Source organism: Nestor notabilis, unplaced genomic scaffold, assembly GCF_000696875.1.
Source record: "Nestor notabilis isolate BGI_N333 unplaced genomic scaffold, ASM69687v1 scaffold2850, whole genome shotgun sequence".
Taxonomy (NCBI): Eukaryota; Metazoa; Chordata; class Aves; order Psittaciformes; family Psittacidae; genus Nestor; species Nestor notabilis.
This window is the reverse complement of record NW_009910452.1, coordinates 32187-42981: the sequence shown is the minus strand read 5'-3', so window position 1 is coordinate 42981 and position 10795 is coordinate 32187. Positions and strand designations below refer to the sequence as shown.

General features: G+C 41.0%; 1 protein-coding gene across 1 annotated transcript in view; it reads left to right on the top strand.

Annotated features, from left to right (window-relative positions):
- Window positions 1–3178: 3178 nt before the first annotated feature.
- The window catches only part of LOC104402196 (zinc finger protein GLIS1-like), a gene marked incomplete at its 5' end in the record, with an annotated part of 10118 nt that continues 2501 nt past the window's right edge, over window positions 3179–10795 (top strand). The window contains 2 exons of the mRNA XM_010010011.1: window positions 3179–3363; window positions 9175–9342. Of these exons, the coding sequence (XP_010008313.1) occupies window positions 3179–3363; window positions 9175–9342 (353 nt within the window). The remainder of the gene's footprint in view (window positions 3364–9174; window positions 9343–10795) is intronic.

Here is a 10795-nt window from a genome sequence, read left to right as displayed (position 1 = left end):
TGATGTCAAGTGTTACACAGCACTTTCAGGGGCTTGGCTCCAGTTCCTGTGCTACAGGAAGCTCCTAGGATACTGGCTGCCTGCAGACAGCAATGTTTGTTGAGCTCCAGCGAGTGACAGCAGTGCAGAGCGGGAGCCGAGAGCTGGCAGCTCTGCACGGCCGCCCAGCTCAGCCCTCCAGCCTCGCATGGGGAATCTCACATGCTCTTACCCCACCATTTGAAAGGCTTCGAGGCACAGACACCAGCACAGCTTTGGGCTCACACACAGGAAAAACAGGGATGCAAAAGACTGTGAATGGGGAGAAGTGCTGCTTTAAAAATAACAGTAAAAACTCTTACATTCTCACATGGTTAAGATTTAAATAGCCTCTGGGAGTAGTTGAACTGGGTAAGGAAGCTTGGATGTTCAGTATTCCCACAGATGGACATCTTAAATGTACCGTTTGTGTTTGACATGTAAGATGTTTGCATAGAATGTAAAAATGGGCTTCCTCAAGCATCTCCACGAAGCTCTGGGCAGCAAGCTGCCTGGCAGGCCTCTGATGGGCTGCTCATTTCCCAGCAGTAGCCAGGACAAGACATTTCAAGAGAAGGCAGAGAAAACCCAGCCCAGGCAGTTGCAGAGTATTCACTCCCCAGAAGTATTTTCTTCCCTCATTCAGAGTGGTTTCTGGCTCAAGCCTCTTTTGTTTCTCTTTTCGTACCTCTTTTGTTTCTCTTTTAAATGCATGTGTGGTCATTATCCATATAAATGTCGCTATCATGATCTCTTTTAGCTATTAGCTTTCCAATGAAAACAACTGCAATCTTTTTTATCTCCTTTCAGATAGAAGTATTTCCAGGCTCCTAATCGCATTTCTGGTGTGTGGAGGGCAGTGTGCCATTTGAAGGGGCTGGTGACCATGCTGTAATCTGTGATTGTGCTTTGCTGGCACTCACTTGCAGTCTTGGAAGAGACCATAGCAAAGGCTTTTCTGTAGGTCCTCAGCCCCATGTTCATGCAAGAGTTGACCACAGACACACATCTGAGACCATTCCCAGCAGATACGACTTGTAGCTGGGCTGCGCAACAGCTCATTTGTGTTAAACTATTGCTCTACTGAGACCTTTGAGGAAAAACTTCAGCCACACGGGAGCTGACCTTAGCGTTCAGCTGCTGCTTAGCACATGAACTCGGGATTTTCCCCCGAGCATCTGCTCTTCAGATTCCGTTCAGGCTCCAGAGAGCATTTTCTGTCTCTGACCTGAAGAGGGCACAGGTGGCCCCTGCGTTCCCTTGTCCATGTTTAGCACCTCTGCAGCCTTTCCAGGGCAAGGGCCATCCCAGCTCTGTCGTTGGGATTATTTTCCAGTTCTTACATATTTGGCTTGAAAATATCCCTGCCTTCAGCCATTTAAAAATACTGGTTGAATTCTGCAGTTTGGTGTGGGGATATTCAGAGTCTCTGTGGTTTGTATTATATGCCTTCTTTTCCTGTTTTGGGAGATGGAATTATTTCAGCATAGGATGGGCTTTGACTGGCTGATTTATTTAAGCCCCTTTTAATAGAGTGTCAGTGTGACAGCTTTTGGCAGTGTTCCTCTGCCTCTCCTGTTAAATTTGATTAAGCTGTTGTCACCATTAATTCACAGTTCATCTATATTTACCTCTTGAACACTCCCATGGAGTGCTTAGCCCTAACTCAAGCATAGCCTCCCTCCCCAAGTTTAAACCTAACTACTCCAAGAAGCAGTTGTGCAAACTGACGAGGAACTGCTATTGCAAATGGTGCTTTACAGCGTTGGAATGCCTTGTGCAGTGGTGGAGGAAGGCACCTGTGAGAGATTTGATTTAGGTTTTAGTTCATTCTTTGTACGTTTGCAGTGGTTTGTGCTCAGTATTTCTTTCCAGCCATGTATTATTTCTTTCCAGTGACATGTATTATAACCTGCAGGGGTATTTTTATCTCTGCGCCTCAGGATCTGTACCTGTGAAGCTTCAGCAAGGTGGCTCTCAAACACCCAGGTGGTATTTTGTGTCTGGATGTTCTATAGTGCTGCTCAAAAAGCCGCTTCTTACGTTTAGCAAAAGCTTCAGAGGCAGCAGAGAGTATATGGTGAACATGGGGTTGGCACAGCCCGCATATTTGACAGTGTAACACTGGGCTTTGGAGCAAAAGGCCACTTCTCACAGCTACCGTAGGAAGGTAGAAGATCCAGCTTCTACCTATTTACTCATTTACAGAGTTAGTGTAAAACAGCTCAAAAAGAGGCTCGTACATGAGTGCCAGGTTTTTGGTCCCATCTTCTGCACCATGCCACCTCTTTGGCTGTAAATGGCCAAAGTCAGTTCTCTGGCAAAGGGTCTGTCCCTTCTGGGCCAGACACTGGAGCACCCCTTGGTAGGACGGTCGTGTTGTGACAGGGAGGAAGCACTGGAGCTCCTCCGCTTCACTGGTGGCAGAGGATGCCCAGGGACGTCATGGGAGTGGGTTGGTGAGGATCTTCCTCAGCTGGGTCAGGGTCTGTTCCCCAAGCAGGACTACCCCACTGCTCCTGTCCTGGCCCCGGTCCCAGACATCTGGTGGGGATTTTCCACCTCTCAGGTATAACCACTCTCAGTCTTACACTGAGCAGTGCCACCACAAACAAACACTTACTCAGGGTTTTTCTTTAAAGGACGGTACCAGCTGTTGCAGTTAAAGCTGTACTTCTAAGTCTAAAAACAATCCTACATGAGGAATAACTGAAGCTACTGCTTTTCCTTGTCTTGGCTGCAATTTGGGTGTAAAGCTTTATGCTGTTACAACTACGAAGACACTGAAACAATTTACTTGCATTTACTCACTCTATTTTCCACTTCTGTTTTCTGGACATATATCTCAGCTCACGGGACTTTCATTTAAAACTGAGCTGTGCTGAAGTTGCTTGCTGAGGAGTGGTGTCATTTTGAGCCTGTCATTATGGCTAGTACAGGAAGTCAGTGGAAAGGAATACAAATCCTTTTCTAACTCCCTTTCCTCCTAAGGAAGGCCTGTAAGCAGCACTACATTGTTATCTTTCTTTTACAGCATAATTTCTACCTGCAAAATAAATGATCCTATAGTTTGGCCATTAAGGAAACAGCACCTTTCAAGTATTTCGTTTTCCCATATTGACATGTGATATGTGAAGTTTTCTGTCTTTTCTTTTTCTAGGCTTGCTCCCAACATAATCTCTCCACTTGTCAGCCCCCTGAAAGCATTAGTTCCACCTTCCCTATTGCAGAAACACGGCTCTCCATCATCACACAGCCAGTCACCAAATGGGCAGCAATTTTCTGGAATACCAAATAAACCATACGCTCAATTTCAAAACCAGTCTGTACAGCAGGGATCTCAAGGTAACTCTTCCCTCTTGTCTTTCGTTTCCTAATTTCTAGCTGGGGAGAAAGAATTTATTGCAGTTTTTGTATTTTTGGCTGATACTTATATACTAGCCAAGATATATATCTTACATACTTGTATAATAATACAATTATTAAGGCACTGACAGCATTTCAGTGGGAACTCCAATTTTTAAAGTGGCTTCGTACACATACAGAGCAAAGTATTCAGACCAGCTCATGCTGTGATAGAGTATCCTAATGGGGGAAGTTTCCCAACAGCAGATCTCTTGCACTTACTTAGGTTTTTCAGTAGATTGCTACTAGCCATGCACCTCATCTGACTAGTCATCCAGATGAGATGAGACTGGTCATCCAGCCTTCCATCAGCTTGGCGAGAAGGACCCTGCCAGAGACATCTAATCCCAAAATATACGTGCTGAAGCAGACCTTGGCAGTGTCCTCTCAGTCCACTAATAGTGATGCACTAGACATGAGTTTGCTATCTGTTATTTGGAAGTTGGGCACCTGTATTATTGTATACACTAATATGCCAAAGCATTCTGTACAGCTGTAGAGTACCAGTGTGACTTGAGGACAGGAATGGCAGGAGCTAAGCACTAGGCAGCTGTCCCACTGCTTAATTTAAACCATTTTTCGTTCTGGATTACTCAGCCTTTTTCATAGGGAGCTTATTTCCCTATTGCAGAGTTCTGCTGTGGGAACTAACTAATGGTTCTGCAGTTTTTGAGGTATAAATGAGCAAGAGATATTATTATCACAGATTCTTCAGTGACAGGAGCCTGCATATTTAGGAACTCGTTCTATAATCCAGATGGTATGCTGCTTAAGTGTGGTAAATATTCACAATAAAGAAGCATACAGGATGTGTCTGGCTGCAAGAATAAGCAAGTGTATAAGTTTATACAGGCAGATAACCAGCTTTTTGGGAACTCGTTTCACAGCTGTACTGTCACTTATGTAAGGTAATTTTTGGCTGGCAAAGTATCACATGTAATCAATTTACCAGCGGGCAAACCAGGCAGTTTGGTTTCTCTCAATAGATGCTAAGGGTAGGTCTGAAACCCAGGGCCAGAGCACAAACCCAGTGAGCAATTCATAGCTGTAACGGGGTTCAGTATCCCAACAGTTCCCTTGGCCTTTCCTTCTCCAAGGAGCATTTTTGCTCTTTGGTTGGATTGACTTAGTCTGAAAAGTTAAAGTGTATTATAGGAAATGATTTGTGCTGAAGGAAAAACTAACTCAACCTGATGCTCAACAGATTATTCAATTTAAAAAGATTAACTCTAAGGGAAAAGTGGCAGATTTATGATAGCGTATAATGATATATGATTATGTTACTATAATGAGCTAAATAACTACAAACCACAAGAGGAAAGTTTAGCAGCTCATTACTATGGCAGAAACAAATGCATAGACAGAACAAGTTTTGAACCACTTAAATAAATTGACTTTATTCCTTAAGAAAACCACATTTCCTTTTGAATGAATTGTTGCTTTCTAAGTGTTATGTTGTGTGGTTTTGAAAAAGCCATAATTTTCCACTTTGACCAAATGTTGAAGTATTATTATAAATTCATTATGGAAATGGTCAATCAAAAATCAATTTTGATTAGCAGCCTTTGAAATCAATTGATGTGTAACCTGTACTTGGCTGTCCTGGCTCTACGTCTTTTTTGCATCTCAGTTCATTAACAGCACACTTTTCTAATGGAATCTGTAGTAATTTGGGAGTTTTGAACTTTTGGAACATTACTTACATCTTTGTGTGGAACTCTGCATCTATCTAGAAGCATATAAACATTGTGGATGTGAAATGTTTAGAAAACAGCAAGCTTTGTCAAGCTGGTAGCAGAAATATTGATAATGAAAGAATAAGCTGACCTTACTTATGTGTTTAAACATAGTTGTAGTAAGATCACATGGAAATTATTACATGCTGAAAGAATTTGGCAGGCAATGGAATCCTGTAGTTATTTATATCTGACATGACTTCTTGTCAGAAATTTTATGGAATTTGAAAAGCGGAGATTTATTTGCACATACATGTAAATGACATGACATAACACGATGGCATTTAATAGGCATATTTCAATTACTTGCTCATTACATCATTTATTTGAAAGCTGCTTGAAGTTTTCTCGGCTGTGCCTTAGAGAAACAGAGGCAGCCAGTGCACTGTGTGAAGTGGTTAACTGCAGCTTTTCTGTCACAAATTATTTCAAAGTAAAATTGTAACTAAATGTTATGTTTGGAACTCGGCTTATTCCTTTATTAACTGCTATATTTCTACATCTACTGTCCATAAACCATTTAAAGGTGATCCTTTAAACTGACAGGACATTTAGCAAATTCTTCACATGAAAATGAACCTCAGAAAAATTTTGATTGAAATCAAAACTGAAGGAAAACCTAAAATCCATGTGGAAAAAAAAATATTGGTGAAACTCTTGTTGCCAAATCAGTATTACACTTCTGCGCTCCTAGAAGGAGCAGGGCTGTTTGCACCAGACAAGCCTTCTTGCTTACTTCATATTAACCACTGAAGAAAGTCTTTTTCAAGAACTTGTAAAAAATACTCCATGTTTAGTTTACTCTGATCCATATGTGGTTGTTAATTGAACCGTTAGTTATGGGATATTAATCATAATTCCTAATACATTCTGTGTAAAGCATTTGAAGAAATCTGAAGGAACCACAACTAAATGGCATGAACCAAAAGCACCTTTGTTTCATACTGCACGTTTTAGAGGTGTTATAAATGCACTAAGGCTCCGACTTGTACTACATATGCAAATCAAACATTGTAGTGCCTGCGAGCAACAAGTTTCATTTCCTGTGGTTGTGTAAAATGAATGAAACCTTATCTGGCAAGAGCAGCCGTTGTTACAAAAGTCCTTGTGGTTGCTTTAACTCGCATGGCCTTTCCATCTCTTGTCTAATTACTCCGGGGTTTGGGAACACTTAGCGTTTAAACAAGCTGGCAGTTTTCCCTTTTTAATAGTGTGAAAGATGTGTGAGGCTCAGATCCTCTGAACAGCCTGACTGGCCTCTTGAGCCGTGCCATGCTACTGAAGGCCATCAGGAAGGGCCAACCCACCTGGTACCAAAAGTAACTCTCCAGTCATGCCCCTGAAGCAGCCAGTATAGAAAGTATGTAAAAAGTCATGAAAACAGCCTTCCTGACATAGCAACTCAATGATCCTGCAGTCCTTCAACCTGGAGGTATGCAGTGTCAGTCACTCCAAGACTCATTTCCACCTTCCAAGATTAACATTCAGCTGGCTACATTTCGAAATACAGCTTTTAATACAGCAAGCACAATTCTTCCTACCCAGCCTCTACCCCTTTCTTACAGACCCCCACTGTCTCATCATTTCTCTGAAACTCATGGAAAAGGAAGTTTTCATTATACTGCTCAGGTCAGAAGGAATAAAGTCCCCTTTTTAGTGCCGTGGTTTGTTTCACCTGACCAGTGACCAGCACTGCAACCTTTCCCTTCCTCACGCTGTCTTTCTTTAGTTTGCTACCCGCATTTATCACATCTGCAAGCACATTAGAACTGGAATAGTGCATTTCTCTATTTACTTCAGGAAGCACTTAGCAGGAATTTGCTCCTAGTGAATACAACAGTGAAGTAACACGTATTTTCCTACATCATGTCTCTTCACTGGATAGTTCCAGTCACATATTTTTGTGCTGCCTTTTCAGAATATCACACAGTGGTGCTGAGGGATAGATGCTGCAGTCCACAGGAGAATCTGACTGCTTATAGCAGTTCTTCACCAAGCTTCTGATTCTGAGGCAGCTCTCTGCCTCGGGTATGTTTTCCTGAGCAGCTAGACAGTGAAACTGAAAACACTTCAAAAGAAATCTTTACCCGTAGGTCTTGAGAAGTCCTTGGATCCAACTAGTTTCAATCCAGTTCTGTCAGGCTTGGCTGTTCTCTGATATTCTAAGTCACTGTGCCAGCCCTGTGGATCATAAAGCTATTTAATAGATTTAACAAAGGCAAGCCTGGGAGCATGACAAAAGGGCAGCAATTACAGAGACGGAGAAAATACACGTCATGCCTTCCCTAGAAGTGATGTATATAGCAGACATTCTGGAAGAGGTTCACTTTTTTTCTCTAGCAATGCATACAAGTGCTCTCTACAACCAGTTACACCTCATCTGAAGCCAAGTGTCTTGGTTTTTTTCACTGTTCATCTCAGAAGGATATATTTTTAGAAGGTTTATAGCAGGGAGTCATATTTTGTAAACAGAAAAGTCAGGATAATTATCAAAAGCCAATCAATAAAGCCCTGTACCTAAAACCACATCAAAATATGGCTTTGCTACCTCTCATAAGAGCTCTTTGGTTGTATGAGCCAGGCTCTCCAGGCAGTAAACAGAAGTGGCTGTCTATTTATTCCAAGGAAGGACATGCATCATTTAATACTCAGCTTTCCAAATTTCTCAGCTGCCTTCTACGTAGCAGCAAATACAAACAGCTTTGGTACAGTGTGCATAGTGTCTTTATCTAACACAGTCATCCATTAGTACTTCACCAATCATGGATATCAACAGTTTAGGTATTTTGTGGTGGAGGAGCACAGGTTCTCAAGAAATGAATCATAGAATCCATGCAGATTCTGCCAAAACACATATGAAACTGTGAAACTTCAGAGCAAATCTTTCCCCACTCGATGAGTTCATTGTATTTTTACTAAAGAATTGCCTCACTTAGCCTTTTTTATTACCACCTTAGAAAATGTGACCAGAATGAACAGATATTATCTTCTTGGTCAAACTTTGGAATTAAAGGGAAAATGCAGAAAAAGACTGGATCTTTCTTAACAGGAAAACCCTTATACACTGCATGATCTGTAAGGGACAAAATTCCCCCTGTACAGCACCCGGGCTCCTTGGTGATAGGCACAGGAATTTCTTTCCAAACAACCAGAGTGAATAGCTGCCCAACCAGCCCAGCAAGTCACTGCTGAGTGGGGCTGTGCTGGCTTCTGTCAGCGCTGATCTGGTTGTGTCTGTTTGGCTCAGCTACCTGGTTCCTTAGGAAACGTTTCAGCCTGAGTAAGGCTAAGGGAAGAAAGACAACAGCTCCATATTTTTTTCTGGCAAATAGAGGAAAATCCTGATAGCTACTAAAATTAACGCCTGACTTGGTTGACTTCAGTTGCATGTAAGGGAAGGAGCATCATTTCAGAGGGGACTTTGAGAGAAGGTAAGAAAGCAGGTAGTTAATATGACTGTGCAAATAGTGTGCGATGCACCTGGAATCAGGAAGAGGTTATTGAGGCAGGAGGAAGGACAATCATTAAATCAGGCCATGGCTGGCATAAATCTCGTGGCATGCTTTGAGGTCGTCCTTAAGGGAGCAAATAACATTTTCTTTTAGGATGTTGGCACATACTTCCTTGTTGTAAAATTCATTCCTCAGCAGTTCATTTGTCCTTTACTGTTAGATATCTTCATAGCTGTGCACAAGTCACAGCTTCTGCTAGCAAAACCCAAAGTACTTAGCTTTGAACACAAGAGGACTGTTGACTGTGTTCAGCTGATCTGTTACTTGAAATGAAGCACATCCTTGAGATTTTTGCTTGATGGGGATCACAGTCCACAGCACCGTGTGGGACCGAGTCTGATGTAGCTTCTATGTTATTATGCCTTATAGAACAGCATGATCATTATTCCATGGTTAAAACTGAGGGACTAAAAACCCCCGCAATAGTAATGAAATACTGTGACAGAAATAGATCTAATACCATTACAGTGGTGTTAAAATGTGCGTGTGATATCTGTTTGCAGGTTACCAAGGCAGCTTTCACTCAATACAAAACTGTTTCCACTATGGAGACTGCTACAGAACAATGGACCAGTCTGTCACCAGTGATGTGCTCACAGGGGAATCCCATTGCTTTAATCCTCTGAGACAGAATGGCTATCACATACTCAATGCACCTTTAGCTTCAACAGGTAATTTATTCTGCCTATAAAGAATTACCCATGTGATATTTTTAGCAGGGGGGGAAAAGAACACATTTTATAGTCAATGTTGTTATAAAAACATACTTGCATAAAAAACTCAGTCACTGAAATTCATTTGCATCTATAAAAATCCCAGGAGAAGAGCTAACTTATTTTCTTTAATCCTGCTGTATTTGACTGATGGACAAATTCTCCTTTCGTTCTGGTGGATGTCACAGGCAGCACATAGAGCTGACAAACAAGACACCTCTCACATTTATTGTGTGGGCTATTCATGGTATGTCTCTCCGGGTACGCTCAGGGAGGCTTTTATAGTCAGATTGAAGTTAAGAAGATAGTTAACATAACTCTGAAGTAAACAGCAGCAGCAGGGACTTTTATTCCTTCAAAGCAGGAATAAAAGAGTGGCTTTGTTTCGCAATCCTGATGTTTACAAAATGGGAAGGCACTGCTTCGATAAATTCAGCTAAAAAGACTAGTTCAGTTTTGTTCAGGAGTTCCTTTGTGTTTGTGCTTTGCACATTCATGGCAATTCTGTTTTCCCATTTAGCTACATATTTGCATAATGTAAAATTCACAACAAGTTATGGTAGCTGGATTACTATAAGGCGTCAGTACAGAAGTATTCATTTTTATAAAGCGTTGTTTTCTACTTTTAACACCACAATTAAGAATTGACAGACTTACTGAAATCAAACAAAACGTATGTCAGAGCCATGAACCACCACCATTAACTAGTCTCTTTACTTACATATCTCTCAGATATTTTTCTTCATTTCTGAATTCAGGAGGGCATCTTGATTAAGGACAATACTGGAAACATATGTTTAAATGCTTTTTGAAATGGGGCCTGAGTCAGACCACAAAATTAGAGTTGACTTTCCTGTTTGTTTTGTATTAAAGGAGACTCTGTTCCGAGAGAGCGGGCATGCATTTGTCTGGTGTTCCACACTAGAAAGTGTATGCATCAGTAACGAACACAAGGGAAAAGTTTAAGATGAAGTTTCAACTTCAACTTTGAATTCTTTTGTGTTATTCATAAGTTTGATATTACTAAAACACAGTTTTTTCATGTTAACATCAAATTTCAAGTTTAGATTGACAGCCTGCAATATTTAAAGAACAGACTAAATAAACTTTCCAAAAGAAATTGTAGGAGCAAAGAATAATACTATGGCAAGACACCAACTTCAACAACAGTTGATTTTTCTGTCTGGGGCTAAACTATTAAGAAATATTTCTGTGTAGTATTTTTGGTTTTCGAGTGGTTACTGAGGTATGCAAATACTTAAAAGGCTGAAACATAAATATATATGAAATATATAAATCTTATCTTTTCTGTGTGTAAAATAGAACCATTCAGGTTTGCAAGATTCATCAAGGCTATGCATTAATTTTTGTTCAGGCTTTTATAGCACCATTAATATTAAGTGAGATCTCA